This window comes from Oryctolagus cuniculus, chromosome 9, assembly GCF_964237555.1.
Source record: "Oryctolagus cuniculus chromosome 9, mOryCun1.1, whole genome shotgun sequence".
Classification (NCBI taxonomy): Eukaryota; Metazoa; Chordata; class Mammalia; order Lagomorpha; family Leporidae; genus Oryctolagus; species Oryctolagus cuniculus.
Genome location: NC_091440.1, coordinates 72,511,653 through 72,536,860, shown reverse-complemented (window position 1 = coordinate 72,536,860; position 25,208 = coordinate 72,511,653). Strand labels below are relative to the sequence as shown.

Sequence of the window (25,208 nt, the reverse complement as noted above, 5' to 3'; positions counted from 1 at the left end):
AGTTGCCATCACTTCACTCAAAGAAAGTCTCTCATTTATAGCTACATTCACATCTCCCTAAGAGTCTCAATCAGCTCTCACTTTGGTTTTAGGGGGACAATAAATAGAAGCTGTTCACAGCATGGACTATACTGGGCTTCAGATTTGACAGATCTAGATTTGAGTTCTTGGTTCTAGTGGTTAATTTCTCTGAACTTCAATTTCATAATCTGTAAAATGGGATTCATAACAGTGCCTATTGAATTAGGTAATGAATATAAAACCCTTAGCATGTATCAATAAAGTCTAGACTGTTGTAAACTCTATCAGATAAATGTTTTGATTTCTGCAATAAACAAATCACAAGGAATAAAAATGAGATGGGAAACAGAAACAGAAAGAGACCTAAGAGAGGTAGCATCCAAATGATATGTATGGGCCTTGTTTGTATTGTAACTGAAACAAAGTTTTCTAAGTATCTTAGACAATTATGAAAATTTAAAAATAAACTCAAAATTTGAAATTATTAAGATTTTATAAGGCATACAGCATTTGATGTGATAAATGGTATTAAGATTTTTGGGTTCTCTTGAGACCTTATGTTAGATGTCATACCAAAATACTTGTGGGATAAAATGATCTCATGGGTGTAATTTCCTTCAGAATAACCCAGGTTTGGTGAAACAGAGTGGAATAGGGTTGAGGAATTTGGATAGAGAGGGGAGAGAATGAATAAACCATGATTGGTTAGTTATGAGATAAAGTGGCATGTTGAGTAAAAATGGATTTGTTGTATAATTGTCTTTTTTGCATATGTTTGAAAATTTCCATAATCTTTTTAAAAGGAAAAAATTCAGCAATCTCCACATAAATATTATAAATCCTAAATGAAATAGTTTTAAGTTTAGAAGCATTTGGGGTATATTAGAGGTTTTGAAAAGTGTTTATTTTCCTTTTTCTTTTTTTTTTTAAATTGACAGAGTTACAGACAGTGTGAGAGAAAAAGGTCTTCCTTCCATTGGTTCACTCCCCAAATGGCTGCTATGGCCGACGCTGCGCTGATCTGAAGCCAGGAGCCAGGTGCTTCTTCCTGGTTTCCCATGGGTGTGCAGGAGCCCAAACACTTGGCCCATCCTCCACTGCCCTCCTTGGCCATAGCAGAGAGCTGGATTGGAAGAGGAGCAACTGGGACTAGAACCCAGTGCCCATATGGGATGCCGGCACTATAGGCGGAGGATTAACCAAGCGAGCCATGGTGCCGGCCTCTATTTTCTTTTTTCTTTAACCATCAAAATATAGACATTCCTTCTCCCTCCCCAACCACTCTCACAAGGAAATCATCTAGAAATAGTTCTCATGATTCTCTGAGAGGGCAACATTGCCGCAGGAGGGGTTTGTGAAAGACTCAGTTCCTCTTCTATGGGGAAATCAAAGGCAACTGATAAGCATTAGGGGCCTGGAATCTTAGGTATTAGACTTGCCTATTACAGGAAAGTAATCAACTGCTGAACTCTGTACACAACAACAAATATCAAATGCTCTAGGGAGGACCCACTGCTCCTCAAGCATGGGCAGCGACTGAGGTATAGGTTTTGGTCCTGAGGAGGAGTTAAAGCCTGCTGCAGGGCACCCAAGGGCCACTGCCTGATATCCAACAGAGAAGAGTCTAAAGTGAAACCATGTGTCGGGCTAATCTTAACCCACTCCCCCCAAAGAAGTGCCCCTTTAAAAAGAAAACTTACTTGGGAGGGAGTTTCAATTCCTTGGAATTTACTACTGATGGTGTGATCAGTACGTCGACTTGCAAAATAAGCAAGACTTTCCTATAGAAAAGGAGCAACATAACAATGGTTCATCTGCAATCTTCCCTTTCCCATAGTAGATGTGTTTTAAGTTTCTAAGGACACATTATTTCCTTAAGGGGGAGCATTCTGTGAAGAGAGGCTACTCAAAATAACAGTATTAAAAAGGCTACATCAAAGATATGTCTCATTCAAAGATTCCTGCATACATGGACTTTCAGAACTAGAATGCCCTTAGAAACTATTTGGTCCAACTCTTCTTTCTACCTTCCAATATACAAATGAGAAGACTGAGATGAAAAGAAAATGAAATTGTAACCCACATTAATAAACCCATGATATACACACAGACTTGGGCATACACACACACCCATCAAACATTGATATTTTCTAATCTACATTTTAGAAGTGAAACACTACTCAGTAAGTTGCTTTTACAACTCACTGAAACATAATGATGTATGACTTAAAGAAACACCTATTTTCCAAACTTGTGTATCTTAGATTATAAGACAGAAGTGGCTAGAGAGCTGTTTTTTTTTTTTCCTTTTTTTTAAATTTAGTAAATATAAATTTCCAAAGTACGGTTTATGGATTACATTGGCTTTCTCCCCCATAATTTCCCTCCCACTCGCACTCCTCCCATCTCCTGGAGAGCTGACTGTTGTGCATAACCCTCAGCTCCTCTTCTCTCTACTGCAGGCCAGCAGACCAGAGCTGCTGGAAGTAGGGACTTAAGTGGCAGCTTCCCAAAAATATGGCAGCAAAATGAACCCTGCTTTAAGACATGGGAACAACTCACCTTCTCTTCTCAGCAATTTCCAGATTACAGTTATTATGTATATTGACTTTGCAAAAATAGTAATTAACCATGAGAGACTCTGAGTGGGAAAGCAAGGCCTTTTATGTATATACAGCAATTTTAAGGATAGCCAAGGTCCTCTGCAAAATGCATCTAATTAATCTGAATATTATTCTCATGAGGAAGTCCTGCAACGCTTTGCATTTGTATAACTTGGCTTTACTGACCTCACTTAATCCTGCTCCTATTGGGTCCCACTTGTATTTAAAAGATTAATAGTGTATACATCATGATTTTTTTGCATTCGTTTTTATTTTTAAAATATTGATTTAACATTATTTATGCTAACTACTGAGATTTTTTATATTCCCTTAAATTTTATGCCTCACACATTTTACCCTAGTCCTTGTCCAGGGTAAGAAGTAGTCATTTACTAATTTCATAGTGGATATGAAACAAAGGAGGAGCCAACCAATACTTTTTAATGACCCACTCTCCAGTTACAGTTTCACTTAACCATTGGGACTCAGAGAGTCACCATAACATCCTAGCAGTGATAGTTCAGAACTGGCGATTTCAGTAAGCACAAGACAGATTGTAGTAACATGTTTCATACCTTTGCAGTACCAAAGATCTGATTACCAATGAGGCAAGCACAGACCATTGTCCCAGTTCTTCCTAGAAAAGAAAAGTTAGTTTAAGAAGCTAGTTCATGGTAGAACTTAGTATGAAAATACACTCAGAAGTATCCAGAGTGTGTTTTTGATTGACTTTTTTACACCCTGAATGTGCTTGTCACAAATAGTTTAGTAATAGCCAAGATATTTCGCTGTTTTATGGTTGTATCTGGAATTTGGTTCTGTAAATGGACATGATACACTTGTGCACATGTGTACTTGTCTTGAATCACAGATGCTGGGAAACACACTGGAGGCAGTCAGTTCTGCCTAGGACTCCAAGCCTAAAGCCTCACTTGCTAATTAGGAACTAATTCTACACTCTATGATCCATATAACATAAATAAAAGTATCTATAAACGTTAAAAATAGCGGTCAGAGTTGTGGCACAGCAGGTTAAGCTAGTCCATTTCAGATCCAGCTCCTTGCTAATGAGTCTGGGGATTTAGCAGATGACCAAAGTACTTGGGCCCCTGCCACCCATGGGGGAGACCCAGAAAGGGTTCCAGGCTCCCAGTTTCAGCCATCCCCAGTCCTGGTCATTGTGGCCATTTGGAGAGTGAACCACTTGATAGAAGATCTCTCTGCCTCTCCCTCTCTCTTTCTGTGCCACTGCCTTTCAAATAAATTAAACATTCTTTTAGAAAAAGAATAAAACCAGGATCACAACTCAAAATGGCTTTTAGCATTTGCAATACTCATTGTTTCTTCCATAGAGTATTTAATTGTAGTACAAAAGTTTTTAAACATATGAAAGCATACAGAACAGGATAGTGAACCCTCGTGTACTTTTCCTGATTTTGTAATTACTGATATTTGCTGAACTTGGTTACTTTCCCTCTCCTCTTTCCTCGCTTCTCTCCTACCCCTCCCCTCTCCTCTATCCTCTATCCTTTCTTCTTCTGTGCCATCTCCTTTCTTTTCCACTGTTACATTTTAAAGCAAATCCTTGACCTTATGCTTCATGTCATTTATCCTCAAAATTTCTCGAGTTTTATTTGAATTTCTATTTTTCATCTGCCATACAAAATTTAACTTTAAAAAGATGTTGTTTCCTGGGGGCCACCGTCCAGGGTGCAGGTAGCCACTGCGCTGCGGGGGCACCTGGCGTCTGGGGCTGTGATGCGCTCTCCTGAGGACTGGCGACCGGGCCAGCTTCCTGGGTGCTGCCATGGAGGAGTTGTAGTCAGTTCTCAGCCTGGAGCCTCCCCTGAGTCAGGAGACACTTTCAGACCTATGGAAACTGCTTTCTGAGTACAACCTGCTGACCACCTTGCTGAACCCTCCCTTGGATGATCTGCTGTCCACTAAAGATGTTGCCAACTGGCTCAACGAAGACCCAGATGAAGGGCTCTGAGTACCAGCAGCTCCTGCACCAGAGGCCCCCACCCCAGCTGCCCCTGGGCTGGCGACCCCTGCACCAGCCACCTGCTGGCCCCTGTCATCCTCTGTCCCTTCCCAAAAGACCTACCACGGCAACTCCAGTTTCCGGCTGGGCTTCCTGCACTCTGGGACGGCCAAGTCTGTCACCTGCACGTACTCCCCCTGCCTCAACAAGCTCTTCTAGCAGCTAGCAAACACCTGCCCTGTGCAGCTGTGGGTCGACTCAACACCCCTGCCTGGCACCCGTGTGCGGGCCATGGCCATCTTCAAGAAGTCTCAACACATGAAGGAAGTTGTCAGACACTGCCCCCACCACGAGTGCTGTTCCGATAGTGATGATCTGGCCCCTCTCTCAGCATCTCATCCGGGTGGAGGGAAATCTGTGTGCTGAGTATTTGGATGACAGAAACACCTTCCGACACAGTGTGGTGGTGCCCTATGAGCCACCCGACGTTGGCCCTGACTGTACCACCATCCACTATAATTACATGTGTAACAGCTCCTGCATGGGGGGCATGAACCGGTGGCCCATCCTCACCCTCATCACACTGGAAGATTCCAGGGGGAACCTGCTAGGATGGAACAGCTTTGAGGTGCGAGTGTGTGCCTGTCCTGGGAGGGACCACGGCACAGAGGAAGAAAATTTCCTCAAGAAAGGGGAGTCCTGCCCTGAGCTGCCCCCCGGGAGCTCTAAGCAAGCACTGCCAACCACCACCACCGACTCCTCTCCCAAGAAAAAGAAGCCACTTGATAGAGAATATTGCATCATTAAGATCCGTGGGCGTGAATGCTTCAAGGTGTTCCAAGAGCTGAATGAGGTCCTGGAGCTCAAGGATGCCAAGGCCAAGAAGGAGCCCTGGGGGAGCAGGGCTCACTCCAGCTGCCCAAAGGCCAAGAAGGGGCAGTCTACCTCCTGCAGTAAAAAACTAATGTTCAAGAGAGAGGGGCCCAACTCAGACTGAGGTCTCACCTTCTGACCACGTTGACGACCCCCATGCCCTCCTACCTTGACATTTTGGGACTCAGGTGCTTGAACCCTACTTGGTAGAGGTATGCCTCAGAACTCCCAGGAATTCTTCCACTTGCCTTGGCCTGCACTGGTGGTATTGGGGGGAGGGAGGGAGGGGCAGTGGGAGCTAGGATGGGCCAGCCTTAGCTTTTAGAATTTTGACTGTGAGGAATGTTTGGGGGGAAAAATGCTCTGAGAAGCAGCCCTAGGCTGGGTGGGAAGCCCAGCCCTCCTGCTGTGCTGAGCAGGGATGTGGCCACAACTTCATGAAATGCTGATCATGCCTACCTCACAGGGTCTACTGTGAGGATTAATGAAATGCTGTGTGGCTGTCCTGGAAAGCACCCTTTATTATAGGGTGGCTGGGATGTGGCACCCTCATGGGAGCTGGTTCCCTGCCCTCCTGCTGGCTGGGTTGACAGCTTCACTGGTTGGGCACCTGGTCTACGCTGGTGCAGCCAAATCCTGCCCAGCCTCTTAGTGACGATGGCACCTGAAAGAAGTCCTGCCCTAACCTACGCCTGGAGGATTCCATCTCATGTACCATCTGCATCTACTAAGACCTTTTTCACTTTCCCCACAATGCTCAGGGTCAATTTCTTTTGCACCTTGCAAGGCACATCTGCATTTGTCACCGCCAGTCCTCTTCCCTTTTTATATCCCCTTTTTATATCGGTTTCTTATTTTACAATAAAACGTGAGTACCATCCTGTGTCTCAAAAAAAAAATAAAAATGTTTGCTTAATTACTGTAGCTTTTTACTTAGTACACACTGAACCTAATTACTTAATGTAATTCCAAACTTATTTTTACCTGAGATGCACAGAATTTTCTATCATTTTAAAAATGTTTAATGAACCGCTAAATTGCTTTCTCAGTCTGTCATTGCAAACACTATTCTAAGCCAGGTACTTCCAAAGAGGAGTTTTTCCACCTTTTGCATGAAGTTTCCTGAAAAGGAGGCTACTGATCAACAGCTTGGTTGGCTCCTGACTCCAGCTTCCTCCTAATACAGACTTTTGGAGGCAGTGGTGATGGCTCAAGTAATTTGATTTCCTGCCATCCACATTGAGAGACCAGCACTGTATTCCTGGCTCCTGGCTCCTGGCTCCTGGCTACTACTGGGGCTGATGTTCTGAGTATTTGGGGAATGAACCAGCAGATGGGAGTGCCAGTGCTCTCTTTGTCTCTCCCCTCTAATATAATAATACTAAAAAAAGAGCTACCAACAATAATCTAATAATTTGGTACTTTGAAAAGATTGATAAAATTGAAAAATCCCTGGTGAAACTAATCAAAGAAAATAGAGACAAGGCATCAAGAAAGCTACATAGGGAATAAAAAGGGGAGCACACTCTAGATATTAGAATAGTAAGATTATATGTTGAACAATTTGATGCCAAGACATTTGAAATTGTATATAAAATGGACAAATGCTTGGGAATATACAACTAACTAAAATAGATACAAGAAATAGTTTTAAACAATCCTATATCTAACAAAATCTGATTTACAACTTGAAAACATCCACAGAGAAAACTGTAGGTTGATGTGGGTTCACTAGGGAGTCCTAGCTTACATTTAAGGTAAAGAAAAAAAAATAATAACCAAGTTAAACAGACTTGGAGAATAAAAAAGAAAGGAAATGCAGCCTAGCTCATTTTGTGAAGCCAACAGTTGAAATTAACATTATGAGGGAAACTAAAAAAAGAATATCCAATCATACCCATGGCCCGGATACAAGAACTGTAAACCAAACTATCAACAGAATCTAGCAGCTTTCTATTAAGAAGGTAATATAAGTACCACGTGCTAACCGAATGCATCACTCCCACCATGATGCCATCTAACATGCTGTGATGCAACCAAGCAGCTTTACCAGGGCCCAAACACATGGGGTTGCCTGATCCTGGACTTTCAGCCTTCAAATTTGTGGTCTAAATAAACCACTTTTATTATAAAGTACCCAGCCTTCGGTATTTTTGCTACCACAACAGAAAATGGACTACAAAAACCACTGTGAATATAAAGTATAAAATATTATTGAAGGGCCAAATGATTCAAATAAATAGATAACCTAGTTGTCAGTTCTCCCAAATTAATAAATTCAGTTCCTTTCCAATGAAAATCCTAAACATATTGTGAAAACGGACAAAATTATTCTAAAATTGAATGTAAGAATCAAGTTGTAAGAAGAACCAAAGGGTCAGGGAAAAGATGGCAGCTTAGAAACAGGAAAATCTGGGCCGGCACCGTGGCTCAACAGGCTAATCCTCCACCTAGCAGCACCGGCACACTGGGTTCTAGTCCCAGTCGGGGCGCCGGATTCTGTTCCGGTTGCCCCTCCTCCAGGCCAGCTCTCTGCTGTGGACTGGGAGTGCAGTGGAGGATGGCCCAAGTGCTTGTGTCCTGCACCCCATGGGAGACCAGGAAAAGCACCTGGCTCCTGCCTTTGGATCAGCATGGTGCGCTGGCCGCGGCGGCCATTGGAGGGTGAACCAATGGCAAAAGGATGACCTTTCTCTCTGTCTCTCTCTCTCATTGTCCACTCTGCCTGTCAAAAAAAAGAAAAAAAAAATAAACAGGAATATCCAAGTCACATGGGGGCAAAATAGGTAGTTAAAAGGGAGAGAGGTTACATGCAGGAGATAGAACTGCGGGAAATTTACACCGGGAAACCCAGTTGGCCAACACAGACTGGGCAGGTACATGCTGAAAGGGAAAATAGGAAGGAGAAACAGAGGAGACGCAGCATGCACAGGTTGTCGGGGTGGAGGGTGCCAGTCCCCAGTGGATCAGGTTAGGTGGAATTAGGTGTCCATGGAGCTGGGAGTAGCAGCAGGAGGAGGAGATAGGTGAACTGCTTTTGAAGTTCCAAGAGGGGAAAAAAAGAGAAGGTATAAAAAAAGCAAACAGATTGGAACTATGCTGTCCGACCCCTTTTCCCCCTGCCCATCCAGACCTGCAGCTGGCCCACAGAAGCCATCTTTAATGTTTACATTCTCGAACATAGACCTTGGCCTACCAGACACACAAACATCAACTGTGGGAGCCATCCCACGACACCTCCCACACAGGAGCGATGTCCACACTATCTCAGAGGAGACTCTTCCCCACCATGCAAGTCAGGCAACAAGGAAACTCGAGCCCATGAAATCCATCATTGAGAACTCATCTGGGTCTCAGAAGGTGGGGCTAAGTGCACCACAGCTCACACCCAACTCCACCATGATTTACAGGTGAACAGGGCTCCAGTAGATAGTGCTCTGTGCTTCCACTTGAAACGCACACAGAGCAGCACATAACAGAAATCTCACAAGAGAAATTCTGTAAGTTTATAAATATTTGTGTGTAATATATATTTATACACACATATGCTGAAAACAAAGCTAAAACCTGAAATAAGAATAAGGAAGACAATATGAGTCCCCCAAAGGAACATTACAACTCTTCACTAATAGAAGCTGCAGATGAAGTGAGTGAGGATATGTCAGTTCCTGAAAGGTGAGATAAGGCTGAGAGGGATTAGAAATTAATAGAGAATAAAATAACATGCAGTAGATGGTGTTAGAACAATGGACTATATGTATAGAAAAAGAAATACATCCATTTCAATTTTTAAAATTCCAATATTAAGGGGCTGGTGCTGTGGTACAGCAGGTAAAGTCACTGCCTGCTGCTGTTGGCATACCATACGGGTTAGAGTCCCAGCTACTGTACTTTAATCCAACTCCCTACTAATGAGCCTGGGCCCCTGCATCCATGTGGGAAACCCAGAAGCAGCCCTGCCTCCTGACTTTGGATCTGCCCAGCTATGGCCATTGCAGCTAAATGGGGAGTAAACCAATGGGTAGAAGGCCCTCCCCATCTCTCCTGTCTGTAACTCTGCCTCTCAAATAAATAAATCTTTAAAAAAATTCTAAATTTTAAACCTTACTCATATTGTTTGATAGTAAGATGAATCTGTTTTATACTTTAATATACATTTTGAATTTCTTTAGAAAAAAAGAAAAAATGCTATTACCTTTGCCACCTTTGCAGTGAATCACTACTACGTTCTTCTTGTCTTGAGCCAGCCACATATTTACTTCTTTGGAGAATACCACCATCTCGCTGATTTTAAAAGTTAGACTTTTAGTTGAATTAAAATATTTCCAAAACAATAAAGCCCAGTGTATCTGGCCCTCTTCTCATAGCCAGTGTTGCATAAAAGTTACCTGAGAGTAGGGACATTATGATCATCAATCATGATTCTTTGGACTCTGTTATGAAAATGTTCAGGATTATAAGCTCTTTCACCTAAAATAAATCATACAGATGTCATATTTTCATAACTAATAACATAATAAATGATGAGTTATGAACATGTTAAAGTTTTCTATTGAAATTCCTTATCAAAAGGAGTTCTCTGGCCGGCGCCGCGGCTCACTAGGCTAATCCTCCGCCTAGCGGCGCCGGCACACCGGGTTCTAGTCCCGGTTGGGGCGCCGGATTCTGTCCCGGTTGCCCCTCTTCCAGGCCAGCTCTCTGCTGTGGTCAGGGAGTGCAGTGGAGGATGGCCCAGGTGCTTGGGCCCTGCACCCCATGGGAGACCAGGAAAAGCACCTGGCTCCTGGCTCCTGCCATCGGATCAGCGCGGTGCGCCGGCCGCAGCGCGCCGGCCGCGGTGGCCATTGGAGGGTGAACCAACGGCAAAGGAAGACCTTTCTCTCTGTCTCTCTCTCTCACTGTCCACTCTGCCTGTCAAAAAAATAAAAAAAAATAAAACAAACAAACAAACAAAAAAAAACAAAAGGAGTTTTCTGAGTGGCTCTAGCTGCTCTAAAAAAACTTGAGGGCCTCAAAAACATAAAAAAATTAGTGACTTATTCTATGGATAAGTTACTGATCCAACTGACTTTTGAATAGCCTTTACTTTAACTTTTTAGCAGATAATTCATTATACTATTGTAAGATAGTTGAAAACAATGGGGCAAAGGCAGTGTAACTGGCCAAAATTCTTTCCCTTGCAAAATGTCCATTTAATAAACAAATAGAGGAAAAACTCAGGAGAGACAAGAGTGGTAACTTAAGGATATCATTTGTTAATATTCTTTAAAGGTTTAGTTTCTTTTTTTAAAATTTTAGTCTACTCTGTAATCACAGGGGTAATTCACCACTAACCATAGTATGCAACAAGTAAAAAGAAGACAACAGTTCCACAGGAGTATAAACAAGGACTAAAAATGACAATCCTCCCCACTCCCACTTAGTACACTGCTGTCATCACAACTCACTCCTAGTGGATAGAGAATTCCTTTTTTTGGTCTGTGTCCTCAATGCAGTGTTCCAGGGAAAATAGAAAGTTTTCTTAACCCTAAAACCACTGGAGTAGACCAAACCTCCACTTCTGCCTCTTGGGTTCTAACAGGCTTGTCTCTGTTGAAGGGCACCCACTGAGCTCAATCTTCCTATTAAATGTACCTGAGCAAGATCAGTATTTTTGAACTCACTCTCCTCACTGCCACCAAATGCTTATGATTAAATGACAAGTAGAAATGAAATTGTCTTCTTACATTCATAATTGTTTTCTATCTATAGTAGCAAAATATCAAGTCATGTACATACTGCATAGATTGTAGACTCGGTAATGGTTTCGATGTTTGGTATCCAGGAACCTCACAACTTCCTAAAAGAGACAGACACATATCTTACTATCCAGCATAACCTAGGAATGACCCAGGAGTTAGTTATATAAACATGATGGCTGTTACTTTTTGGCTCTCACTCATGCTTCTAGAAGAGATTCATAGAATATGAAGGTACATGTAGTCCAAGTCATGTCTAACCCATGGATGGCTTTCATACAGTTAACCAGTGTGCTTGGCTACTCAAATTATTCTCTACTCCAAGTAAGCATTGTTTACTGCCACTAGAGGAGGAAACTGGCTGGTTAGCTAGCTTTATTTTATTTATTGTCCAAATTCTTAATTCCCAGTTAACATATAGTTCTTATTTAAATTAATTCTGAATAGATATCATTTCGATAATGAACTGATTATTATGGTCTAAGCATTATATAAATAAATAAAAGGCAAAGTATATAGTATTACTCTGTATATGCATAAAATGATAGATTTTATCAAATTTTAGAAAAGTCATAGCTATATGAAGACATTTTGGTTCATTTCTTTTAAAAACTAATATAGGTCTGTGTGTATATATAATTTTAAAAATACTGGCTATTACTTAAAATACAGCAAAAACTATCTGATATAATCCATTATGATGTTTTACGTTAGAGAGTAAGATTTCAGAGGAAGACTGACAAACCTGGGTCAACAGTAAACTATGACTCCACATCTGTGTTCACTGAAAATTGAGTATTTATTAGATAAAAACTCTTACCTTAATTGGATTCCTGTAGAAAGACTGCTTTCCAGAAGATGGAAATGACATGGCGATAATGCGATCTAAAAAATCACGATAATCACTATTATGAATGTGATTATAGATGTGGAACAATATGTGAAAATAATTTAAGTATGTTTAGACTTTTGTTACAGAAAAGAACTTTCAAGGGGTTGGCATAGTGGTATATTGGGTTAAGCCGCTTCCTGTGAGGCAGACATCCCAGATGGGTGTCAGTTTGAATCCCAACTGTTCATCCAGCTCCCTACTAACATGCCTGGGAAAGCAGCAGAAGATAGCTCAAGCACTTGAGTTTTTGCCACCTATGTGGGAGACCCAGATGAAGCTCCTGGCTCCTGGCTCCTGGCTCCTGTCTTGGGCCTGGCTCAGCCCTCACCAGTACAGCCATTTGGGGAGTGAACCAGTGAATGGCAAATATTTCTCTGTCTCTTTCTCTCTCTCTTTTTCTTTCTCTCTGTTCCCCTCTCCCTGTCACTGTAACTCTGCCTTTCAAATACAATAAAGGAAACTTTGAAAAAAACTTTAAAGGTTGAGGTTGACAGAAAAAAGCTATCCCAGACACAGGATAACCAAGAGAATATACTAAATTACCCAGTGTAATGACCAGTTAAATGTCATGGTGTCCTAAGACTCAGTTGATTCTAGTAATATGCCAGAGTTGTGTTGAGCTCATTCTGGAGCACCTCGTTAAGCACCAAAGGAAAACTGAGAGGTCTGGGTTCTGGTGATTGTGGGAACTTCCAGGGTTTCAACACTCCTGACTCAGAAGACTTTTAAGACCTGCAATGCAGTGGCCTCCATCTCTGGTATTCTAAGAAGAGAAGAGGACTCTCTGGATCTGTAAGACCCAAGAGAACTATCCGAACTCAATAAATTCTCAAGAAACTGAAAATCATTCAACTTTCTCTAGAGCAGTCAAGTATCCCTGATTTGGTATGATGTGGAGAGCTTCCATTGTGAGAGTTAAACTACAGATATGTCATACCATCTCACTGGCATATGTCTTTGTGGGGGGAAAAATGGAAGAATATGGCTTAGAAAAAGCAAAAGCAAAATAAAAATTTGCACACAAGAAAAGTAGGACAATGTAAGTAAATCAATAGCTAAGCTTAACAAACCAGTTATGTAAGTGAGATCTAGGTCAAATCCATCTCTCCTGTATCGCCTTTTGTTTTCTGAAACCTGAGAGTTCAAAACAATAATTAACTTGTCAAACACAAATCAACTTAGAAGTGAAGAACATTATATAGGTATCTACATCCCTTGCCATTATGTCCCAAAACACAAGTTTTGCCCACTCACCAGTCTTCTGGTCAGCTTTTGGAGTTGTCTGTTTTGGTAAGCCAGATGGAAAACTCTTACCAAAATTATAAGGCGTAGAGGTCGAAGCAGAACGGCCACCCTAACAAACATTTAAAAGATACATTTTTTGTTTTAGAAACAAGATTTTATCCGGATAGACAAAGTTTGAAGCAGTGGTTCTTAACCAGGGGCACTTATGCCACCTGCCCCTGGCCATCCTGGCATGATCTGGAGACATTTGGGATTGTCACAGCTGCTGGTATGGGGTGCTACTCACATCTAGTAGATAAATGCCAAGATTGCTGCCAAATACCATACAATAAATAAAATTTCCCCCTTCCCCCTAACAAAGAATTATCCAACTTAAACTGCCCATAATAATAAAGTTGAGAAATTCATCCTAGAAAAGTGATAATAAGTTCTTAGAATTTGTTTATTCAACATTTACAGTTGAAGAAATTTTCAAGTTTTCCCCAGCAAAACAAGCTTATTATTCAACAGTTATTCCCATCAGTAACATAGGTTCACTACCACTGCGAATGAACATCAAACATACAACAAATTGACACCCTTCCCAAGTGGGCTATCCGGGAACTAATATTCCGGACTAATACTTTTCTAACTTGGGCACACATAAATGCATCACCTGAAAGAGCTTGTTTAAAGATAGCTTGTTTGGGTCCCAGAGATACAGATTTAGTAGGTATGGAATTGGGACCAAGGTATTTTTCTCCTAGCTGCTCAGGTTTCTTATTGAAGACCACATTGGCTTATGCTATTTTCTTTTTTTTAAATTTTATTTGAGCTGTACAATTTTCATGTATTTCATATATACAGATTTAAGAACATAGTGGTCCTGCCCACCCCCACCTGTGGCTCATGTTATTTTCAAACAACTCCAAAGCCTAACACATAACACAGTTAATTGGGTCTGAATTGAAGCCAAGGGAAGCTGGAATACAGAAGAAAGTCAGCTATTTGACTAATGGATAAGCCTGGTGAGCTCCCACCCACTATATGTACATCCCAAATCATATTTGCTTCTGTTCCTCATTGCTCCAGTAGAAAAAATTAATTGCCTAATCCTGAACAGTTTTAACTTTGCCTCAGCTTTCCTAATTTCTACAATAACTATACTGCAAAACTACCTCTGCATTGCTATCCACAACACTTACTATTTTTCTGTTTTGTTTGCTGTTCTTTGAGACTCATGATTAAAGTTATTTGAATTTTGCCTATGCTAAAATGAAAGGTTGAAGTGCATGGAAATTTATCTAAGATTTCTTTTTTAAGTAGCTTATTTGGTACAGAATCAGAATATTCCAAGTTGAAAAGACTATGTGGAATAATTACCACAGAAAATAGAAAAAGGAAAAGAAAAAACTGAGAGATATATCATATGTTTCATACCTTGGTACGTCTTTCAGAAATCTTAGGTCAAAAAAGAAGTAAATGGTATCGATCAAGAGAGTTATTGCAATAATGACAGCATCTAAGATGTTAAATAGATCAGTAAAATATGTCTTCCTCCTGCAATATAAAAAAAGTTTGTCCCTCACAAGATAGGAATATTTTAAAAGTACATATTATTTGACTCATTGCCATTAAACATTCTCCTTTCAATAATTATTTAAGATGAAATTTCTAGATTCAACTTTGATAAAAATGAAATGTGAATGGAAATTTTACATATAGGAAATTTATATTCATTAATAGATTCATATGTATAACTAAAGCTTTACTATGGCAGTTTCAGTGTAGTAAGAGATAGAGGAGAACCACAGAATAAGAGGTAAGCATTGATTTCATGTGGGTGACAGAAGAAATGTGGGATATTGGGCAGTACTATTGGGAAATGGAAGTTGAATATGTCACACTATTAGAGCACCTGGAGCCGTGAGGAGTTATAACAGAGAAGCTTATGAGATGAAGAAGCATCCACTATTTAGACCTGCAAACTCACATTCTGGCTCTGAACCCACACTGGAATACCAGCAGGCTTCTGTAGCCTCCTTTAGGCAAAGATGAACTCCATTCACCACAGCTTCCTCCTCAAAGTGGCTCCTTCAGACATGGGCATTTGTTCTCCAGGAAATGCTCTTTCTGAGTCAAGGAGGCCCCTTTCAGGGTCTGAGAAACCTGATTTTGGGCAACTCTGCTTAGTTCAATGCCATGAGGATGGGGAGTCAACAGAGGAGACAAACTGCCTTCTGAGACCTCTAGATGAAAGGAGGCTGGAGAACTTAGTTCTTGACTCCCCTATTGGTCATGTCCAAGGCTTGGCTCATACCACACACCTTCTCAGAAAGCTGGCAGAGAAAAAGTGACCACTGCTTCACTACCAAGGCCCTCTAATGGGATGAGCATGCTTCATGTCTCCTCTTCACCTCACTAAAATTTGCATTCTTTTTTTTTTTTATAGATTATTTATTTGAAGGGCAGAGAGTTACAGAGAGAAAGAGAAGGGGAAAGAGCGAGTGAGAGAGATCTCCTGTCTGCTGATTCACTCTCCTAAATTGCCCAAACAGCTAGGGCTCTGCCAGGCCAGAGCCAGGAGCTTCCTCCAGGTCTCCCACATGGGTGCAGTGGCCTAGGGACTTGGGTCATCTTCCACTGCTGTCCCAGGTGCATTAGCAGAGGACTGGACTGGAAGTAGAGCAGCCAGGATTCTAACCAGTTGCCATATGGGATGTCGGCACTGCAGGTGGCAGCTAAACCCACTGTACCACAGTGCCAGCTCCAAAATTTTCATCCTGAGATAAGACACAGGGTGATTTATGATTTATTGTCTAGTACTTAGTATACTGTTAAATGTCATTTATGATTCAGTTATTTTTTAAATATTTTTTCGAATGGCAGAGTGACAAAGACACATAGAAAGAGACAGAGACAGAAAGAGAGAGACAGAATGTTTCATCTTCTGGTTCACTCCCCAAGTGATAGCAATGGCTAAGAGTGGGCCAGGCCAAAGGCAGTAGCCGAGAACTCCATCTAAGTCTTTCATGTGGTGGCAGGACCAAATACTTGGGCCATCTTCCACTGCTTTCAGAGAAGTATTATCAGAGAGCTGGATCAGAAGTGGAACAGCTGGGACTCAAACTGTTTCTCTGACATGGGAGGCTGGCATTGCAAAGTGGCAGCCTAGCTCACTGAGTCAGTGCCAGCACCATGAGTCAACTCTTAATAAAGGTACCAATATTTGTACTTCATATACATGTTCTTATTTCTGTGTAACTTTGCCTTTCAAATAAATCTTTTTTGGGAATCTGAATTTTTCTGTGGACTTCATTTACTTCCTTACATATTCTAGATATTAATTCTCTGTCAGATATATAGTTTACAAATCTTTCTCCCATCTCTTCACTATGATGATTGTTTCTTTGACCATGCAGAAGCTTTTTTGATTAATAAAATTCCATTTATTTATTTTTGCTTTTGTTGATTGTACTTTTGTGGTCTTATCCAAAAACCCATTGCCTATATTGATGCCTTCAAGTGTTTTTCCTATGATTTCTTCTAGGTGTTTCACAGTATCTGGCCTTATATTTAGATTGATCTGTATTGAGTTGATATTTGTATAGGGTGAGAAGTAGGGAAGGGTGATACTTTAATCTTTTGTCTATGGATATTCAGCTTTCCCAGCATCATGTATAGAGGAGATTGTCATTTTTCCATGGTATATTTTTGGTGACTTAGTTGAGAATCAGTTGGTTATAGATGTGTGGATTTAATTTTGGGATCCCTGTTCTGTTTCATTGCTCTATGTATCCTTATGCCAATACCATGATATTTTGGTTACTATCATTTAATATTATGCTTGTGATGCTTTAAGTTTTGTTCTTTTTGTTCAAGATTACTTTGGTTATTTGGAGTCTTTTGTGCTTTTATGTGAATTTTAGGATTTTTTCTAGTTATGTAAACAATGGCATTGGGTATTTTGATGGCGATTATACCATCTTATACGATCTTAACTCTTGCAACCCACAAATATGGGACCTCATTCTTTGTACGTGTGTGTGTGCTTCAATTTCTTTTATCAGTGTTTTATAATTGTCATTGTAGAGGTGTTTCTCATCCTTGGTTAATTTTACTCCATGATGCTTTCTTTAAAAAATTGATATCATGCATGATTGTTTTTATGATTTCCTTCTCAGCAAGTTCATTATTGGTATATAACAAGACTGCCAGTGGATCAGGCATTGTGGTGCAGCAGTTAAGGAACCGCTTGGGACACCCACATCCCATATTGGACTGCCTGGTTTGAATCCCAGCTAGTCTGCTTCTGTTGCAGCTTCCTAATGTGCCTGGGAAGGCAGCAGATGATAGCTCAAATACTTAGGCCCCTATCACCCATGTGGAAGACAAAGATGAAGTTCCTGGATTCTGTCTTCAGCCTGGCCTAGTCCTGGCCTAGACATGGCCATTGGGGGAGTGAACCAGCAGGTAGAAGATCTTTCTCTGTCTCTGCCTTTTGCTCTCTTTCTGGTAGTATGCTTTTTAAATAAAGAAATCCTTTTAAATGTTACCGATTTTTCCAGGTTGATTTAGTGTCCTCCAACTTTACTGAATTTGTTTATTATTTTTGACATTCTTTTGGTGGGGTCTTTAGATGAATTATATCATCTACCAATATGTATAATTTGACTTCCCCTTCCTATATGCCTTTTAGTTTTTTCTCTTGCCTAATGAATCTTGCCAAAACTTTCAGTATTGTTCTGAATAAAAGTACTGAGAGAGGACAGCCTTGTGTAATTCCAGATCTTAGAAGAACTGCTTTCAGCTTTTCTCCAATCGGTGCAATGTTGGCTATCAGTTTTTCACCTATAGCCTTTATTATTGAGGTACATTCCTCATATACCTCATTTGTTCAGAGTTTTTATTATGAACTGATGTTGAATTTTACTGAATGCTCTTTCTGTATCTATCAAGATGATCAGGATTTTATCCATTACCTTGATGTGGTATATCATGTTAATTGATTGACGTTGCTGCCATCATCCTTGCATCCCTGGGATAAATCCTACTTGATCATGGTGAATGATCCTTTTGATGTGCTGCTGAAATCAACTTGTTCATATTTTGTTGAGAATTTTTGTTATCTATATTCAACACATGTTCTCCTTGTTAATGTGCATGTGGACACATCAGCTGCTGGTTCTATTTTGCATCCTCTTTATCTATTCAAAGAAGCTTCTACAATATTCCGTTGGAGACTATATACTATTAACATCCAATTGGTGAAAAACTGGGATTTGAATTGCTGTTTCTCTATGGACTTTGCGTGTCAGAAGAAAGATTTTGATAAAGAGGTACACATTTGGTTGGACTGACCAACCAATTATTTTGGGATATGTTTCATGATAACATAAATTACTTTATGTGTTGGGGCTGGCACTGTGGCGCAGTGGGTTAATGCCCTGGCCTGAAGCACTGGCAACCCATATGGGCATTGGTTCGAGACCCAGATGCTCCACTTCCTATCCAGCTCTCGGCTATGGCCTAGGAAAGCAGTAGAAGATGGCCCAAGTCCTTGGGCCCCTGCATCTGCATGGGAGACCTGGAGGAAGGTCCCAGCACCTGGGTTTGGATCAGCACATCTCCGGCCATTGTGGCCAACTGGGGAGTTAAACATTGGATGGAAGACCCCCCCACTCTGCATCTTCTCTCTCTGTGTAACTCTGACTTCCAAATAAATAAATAAAAATACTTTTTAAAATTTACTTTGTTGTTGTTTCTAGGCAGTTTTGGCTAAGATCATGTGTAAAAAAATTACTTTGTGTGCTAAGAAAAAAAGGAATCAAACTTACCCCTCAACATACACTCTGAGTAGAACATCAAAGAAAAAAAATAATGCAATAGCCAAAGAAATTGAATGGCATTCGAAAACTATTTTGTTATCATTGAAAATTACATCTGACATGATGAGAAATATGTCCACAAAGATGAGCAGGATTCCAAATACTCTATAAAGAACAAAATGTAAATAATGATAATACAGATAAAGAGATTTTTGTCCTATAGTTGGGCTATGTTTAGTTCAATAATCAGATATCAGTATGTGAGTATTTAGGCTTAAACCATCAAGTAAAGGGAAGAACTATGTGGCCTCAGAATCTCAAAAAATTACTCAGTTTTCACACAATCAAAGCATTAGCTGGTGAATAAAATTCTCAGCAGCCCATTTTACAGCATGTTATCTTGTCTTCTTATAGTATGCATATCATACTGACTCCTCAAGACACAGCAGGAAAACAAAATTAGAATTGTATGTCTCTTTTAGTAAATTATTCTTCTAATTTAAGAATTTCTAAGGAATTTCTATAAATTTCTCATAAAGTTGAAACCTCATTAATCTGAAGAATACTTAATAAAAACCAAGTGAGGGCATACTCAACATCAAGGCCTTAAAAGACCACTTTGACTAGTAAGATTTTTTTTATCAGTGAGTTTTTCAACAAGTACATGATTACAAATTCATGGGTGCTTCTGGCCCAGTAATTCTCACATAAGACAGAATTCAATTCTATCAGTATTTTGAATGCTGTACTCTAAAGTGCCTCCTAAACCTTTCTCTTAAACTTCTAAACACATTCCCTATAAACTGATTATATTATATAGCCTGTGAAGATTAACTAATCATCAGAGTACTTAATAATTCCAACTCAAATGAAAATATTAATTTAAAAGGAAAGAATTATTTATATTCCATAAATTTATATGAAATCTTCTTTTATATACTTTTTGTTCAGAGTTTATGTACATTTTTGTATATTAGAGGAACTAAGTATATGTACTAAGTTCCTCTTATGTACAGAAAAGAAACTAAGTAAAATGTTTCCAAAATTAAGAATTAATTCTCATTCTGTATTGTATTTACTAAAATGCCTTACAATATTTATAATGTGTGCTTCGTTATTTTCACTTATACAGGTAGAAAAAACATTAATATATTACTGTTAGACTTAGCAGATGCTATTTCTTTGCAAGTCCTGATGTCCAGCTTAAGCCAGAATTCCAAAACAAATGAGATTACATGAAAGGGAAGCACAGAGTATATATATATACTATGTGTATATATATATATATATGTATGTATATATGTATATACACACATATATATATGTGTGTGTGTATGTTTGAAATATTTCTATTTTGTTTTCATATAATTTCCCATTTTAATAATGATATTAAATAATCATATTTAAATACATTCTTTTTAAAAGTATCACCTGAATGCAAAGGCTGATACAATTAAACGAGTAGTGTTCTTCATCTTGCTGCTGCAAAAAGGAGGAAATATACAATCAATCACAGGTTTCCTTTAAAATACATTAAGGTTTTAATTCAGAATGGCCCTTAAATCATAATTTTACAAGAAAAAATTTCAGAAGTTGTGAAACAAAGTGCTTTTTTGGCTAATAAATGAAATTTGTTTAGCTTTCTGCAACATGAGGTTTCGTGTGTGAATAAAACACTAAGCTTTGGATATTTAGTAACATTTCCCTTAGGTGTAAAGCCATGACTCTAAATGGTAATATTGAACTTAAGGACATAAACTAATGCACATGGTATGGACAAGAGAGTGGTAAGGTAGAACTGTATTCTCACACCAACTCTTCCATTAATGAGCTAGGGTGTTGTGGGCAGGTCACCAGATTTGCACTAAGCCTCAGGTTCCACAGTAGTAAGAGATTTCAGGGTTGGGCAACAGGAATAAATGGTATTCTTATCCTATAATGTTCATTTGTTGCATCTAGATTCCCATGAACAAAAAATCATTAATGAGAGCTACAGTTGGTGTTGCAAATGTACTTTGGAGGTAAGGAAGTTAGGCACATATTTCCAAGGAAAAAACATCCTAAAGACTGAGTGCCTTCCATTCATCACAGGAGGGAAAACCTGGTTTCTGTAGGCTCCAGTGATGCTCCATTTTACCAGATGGCTGCAGACAAGGTAACTAATGGGGACCAATTTCCTACCCTGCTGAAACCTCCAATGCAAGACCCAAATTCCATCCCACGTGGAATGAATCCCAACACAGCTCTGATAGCCTATGCCCAAAACTGGAGAATGGAGAGAACAGATACTGAGCAGAGAACTTGGGACACAGATGAATGTTGTTAGGTTAACCTGAGATATAAGAAATCTTCAATACTTTTATTATCTCCCTCATCCACCTGCACCCACCCACTTTCCACCCAGACTAAGGAGCTAAGACTTAGGTAGATGGGCAACTGATTGATTAAAAAAGTAAAATTTACCTTGAGGTAGGCATCCTCTTACTACAAGCCCTTTCTGACTCCTGCAGTACACTGGATCTCCAGGAAGCAAAGAATTGTTACAACCCTGAAATTGCTTAAGAGTGGGGCCATAGAGAACCATGCTTGACAGAAACATGGAGGCACAAAGGAGTAGCTAGGAATGACACTAGCCTCTCTATTCTTTTTCTGCATCTTTTCAAAACTATCCAGAGTAAATATACAATTAAGACTATTTTGTTCTTATCAAAATTTAAATGCAGCTTCAAACAGTGTTGGAGGCAATGCAAATTGGATCAATCATATGGAAAACATGAAGAATATTCCTCAGGAAACTAAAAATAGATCTATGTGATCCTGACATCACACTCCTGGGAATATATGCAAGGCAAATTAAATCAGTATATGAAAGATGTAGCTGCACATCATATATATAGCGGCTCAATAATTGACAATAATAAAAACATGGAAGCAACCTAGATGACCATCAAATGGTGACAGGTAGTGAAAATGTGGTATAACTATTTTAATAAAATGTTTAGAAAAACAAAATGTGGCATGTACGCCCAATGGAATATTTCACAGCCACAACAAAGAATGCTATCCTGACCTTTTCAACAAAATGCATCGAACTGGAGATCATTAGACTATGTAAAATAAAGCAGACCATGGGGCCGGCATTGTGGCGCAGAGGGTTAAAGCCCTAGCCTGAAGCTGTGGCATCCCATGTGGGCGCTGGTTCTAGTCCCGGCTGCTCCTCTTCCAATCCAGCTCTGTTATGGCCTGGGAAAGCAGTACAAGATGGCCCAAGACCTTGGGCCCATGCACCTATGTGGGAGACCCGGAAGAAGCTCCTGGCTTCTGGCTTCAGATCAGCACAGCTCTGGCCTTTGTGGCCATCTGGGGAGTGAACCAGTGGATGGAAGACCAACCTCTCTGTCTCTACCTCTCTCTGTAACTCTGTCTTTCAAATAAATAAAATGAATCTTTAAAAAAAAGTAAAGCAGACAATGAAAAACAAATATCACATGTTTTACTTGCAGAAGTTAATATTATGGGAGAGTATAAAAATTGCATGGCTGGCATATCATTTGGCCATTACAATTACAATTACATTACAATTACAATTATAAATAATTGTTTCACTGATTCATACCATATACATGACAATATGTCCTTTTTTCACATTATGATTATGATCATGAGTCCTCACTTTCTCATATTAATCTGTTTTCAAGAAAAAATAGTAGAGGCTGGGCTGTGGCACAGCAGGTTAAAGCCCCGGCCTGCAGCTCCAGCATCCCATATGGGGACCAGTTCAAGTCCTGGCTACTTGACTTCCAATCAAGTTCACTGCCAATGTGCCTGGGAAAGCATCTGAATATGGCCCAAGTACTTGTGCTCCAGGCTCCTAGCTTAAGATCAGCTCGGCACTGGCAGATGTGACCATTTGGGGAGTAAACCAGTGAATGGAAGTCTTCTCTCTCTGTCTCTCTCTCTCTCTCTCTCTCTCTCTCTCTCTGTAACTCTTTAAATAAAACAATTTAGAAGAACAAATAATATATATGTATATAATCTCCACATATGAAGTAAATGTGGCAAAATACTAAAAATTATTAAATTTTCAAGCTGAAAAATAATAAACATAAAAGCTACCTACAGATAAAAGGAGACTTTAGAAAAATATGTCAAAGACATGCTGTATTGTCACTGATGCTGCTGACAATGAAATTATCAAATCTCCATCTCTCTGGGTATACATGTGTATGAGTGTGTGTCTATTTATATGTGTATTGGTTTACATAATCAAATATATATTTGTTTATATAGAGCTCACGTTTCATCGACGTCTTCATCAACAGATATTACTGTTGACTGACTTAATGGAGTGCTGAAGGATTAAAAATATGTATATCAGATACAACATAATTTCCTAGATTTTATCTTGGTTCAATTAGTTACAATTACTCATTAACTTAGAAACTGGTTGACTTTTAAAAAAATCAATTTAAAAAGTAAACCATAGATATGTCAAAAAGTAAAATTCACCCTGAGTTTGCAGATACCTATTTCTCTTGCCCCATCCAATTTCATGACTCTCAAGTACATTCACCATCTCAATCTCCATGAATCACATTGTCTCTATAGCCTCTCAGGTAAGGTCAAGCAGACCTGAGGTGGCAGCTCCATTTTTTGTGGGTAGGCACCAGCCTCACATGGTGGCACAGCTCTGGAGAGTGAAGGATACATCCAGGATGCATTAGCTTTATTCTTTTCTGCTGAGGGCACCTCAGCTGCTGTCATTGCCACTTCCTTGGTCCATCCCGATGGCTTTCTCTGCAGCGTTGGCCTGCTCTAATAGTGTCATACAGACATTCTGATACTTTCCTAAAGGTTTGGCTGCTACAAACTCAGGGTGAAGTAAGCAGTAAGTAACAAGAGAAGTAAGTGAAGTAAACAGTAAGAGTAAGAAGAATCCTTTTTCAAACTATGCTTCTTCTTTCTATGATGATTCAAAACAAAGAGTATTACATACCGAAGCTTCCCATGAAAGGACCATTAGGAATGGCATGGAAGGAACTAAGTATTCTCATGGGTGCGCTCCTGACAGTGACTATCCCAAATTCCACCCCCCACCCCACACACCACAAATCATTTATGTCTTATTACCTTACACTGATGCGTTCACTTGGGGATGTTTTCAAGTCTGACTGGGCAGTACTAGAGGATTAAAAAGGTACATAGTAAGACCCCATGCAACTTGCTAAACTTGCTGCTTTACTTCAAAACGGTTTCAATAACTCTTCAGCTTACAAACTGGTTGACCCTTAAATACTTCATATACAAATCAGTTGTTTTGAATAGAATATGCCATGTTCCTTAAAAATGATTATTTCTATCATTGTGGTAAGTACTTTAGTCCTGTCAAAAAATGTAATGGTTCAGTATTAAAGTGCAGTTTCTTATCACTGAATGTGACGCGATGTGTAAAAACCTTTTCTGATGGGATTTATTTGAAATTCAACTCTAGGATGCTTATTGCACCTAAAGCCCTGCTTCCTAAGACCCTCCTTCACTCCTTTAATTCATCAAGGTGATCTTGCTTCCCTTTAGACAGGGTCTAATAGCTGGTAGCATGAGTCAGGGTTCCCTCCAATATGCTGTTATTTTTAGCTTCAGGGTACCTGCCTTACTAGGTAGCAGAGAACTGGAGGATACAGGAAACATCCAGGTTCCATTACCTCCTCCCCTTTCTGCTGAATTTATCTGATTTATCTGTTCCTTGTCCACTGCTTCCTCCCTCTTGCTCTAAATATGTCTCTCCTCTTTCCACCCAATCCAATAAGGTCTCATACAGAGGATTCTGAAGATATTCTGAGAGTTTGGCTAGTGATTGCCCAGGGTATAAATAACACAAGGAAGAGGAAACATTGATCTTGTAACATTTTTCTCTCTTATCCAATACAAACCAAAAGAAAGGTACCTACATAGGCTACAGAGAGACTAGTTAGAAACAGTGTCAAAGATGCTGTATGCCATGTATGTTTCTGACTACGAACTTCCCAAATCTTCATCTCTCTGTTT

At 39.8% G+C, this 25,208-nt stretch overlaps 2 protein-coding genes and 1 pseudogene across 5 annotated transcripts in view; 2 read left to right on the top strand and 1 right to left on the bottom strand.

The window, feature by feature from the left end:
• LOC127487170 (uncharacterized) overlaps nucleotides 1–25,208 on the top strand; it is a 399,814-nt gene that overhangs the window by 35,982 nt on the left and 338,624 nt on the right. The window lies entirely within an intron of this gene.
• The window catches only part of LOC100346342 (phosphatidylinositol 3,4,5-trisphosphate 3-phosphatase TPTE2), a 71,353-nt gene that overhangs the window by 19,528 nt on the left and 26,617 nt on the right, over nucleotides 1–25,208 (bottom strand). The window contains exons 7-19 of the mRNA XM_070048954.1: nucleotides 24,294–24,344; nucleotides 23,461–23,514; nucleotides 20,595–20,645; nucleotides 19,173–19,328; nucleotides 14,776–14,895; nucleotides 13,366–13,465; nucleotides 13,182–13,245; nucleotides 12,040–12,104; nucleotides 11,260–11,320; nucleotides 9,870–9,951; nucleotides 9,677–9,765; nucleotides 3,200–3,261; nucleotides 1,722–1,802 (exon numbers count right to left, since the gene is read on the bottom strand). Of these exons, the coding sequence (XP_069905055.1) occupies nucleotides 1,722–1,802; nucleotides 3,200–3,261; nucleotides 9,677–9,765; nucleotides 9,870–9,951; nucleotides 11,260–11,320; nucleotides 12,040–12,104; nucleotides 13,182–13,245; nucleotides 13,366–13,465; nucleotides 14,776–14,895; nucleotides 19,173–19,328; nucleotides 20,595–20,645; nucleotides 23,461–23,514; nucleotides 24,294–24,344 (1,036 nt within the window). The remainder of the gene's footprint in view (nucleotides 1–1,721; nucleotides 1,803–3,199; nucleotides 3,262–9,676; nucleotides 9,766–9,869; nucleotides 9,952–11,259; nucleotides 11,321–12,039; nucleotides 12,105–13,181; nucleotides 13,246–13,365; nucleotides 13,466–14,775; nucleotides 14,896–19,172; nucleotides 19,329–20,594; nucleotides 20,646–23,460; nucleotides 23,515–24,293; nucleotides 24,345–25,208) is intronic.
• On the top strand, nucleotides 4,334–19,085 carry LOC100346081 (cellular tumor antigen p53 pseudogene; annotated as a pseudogene).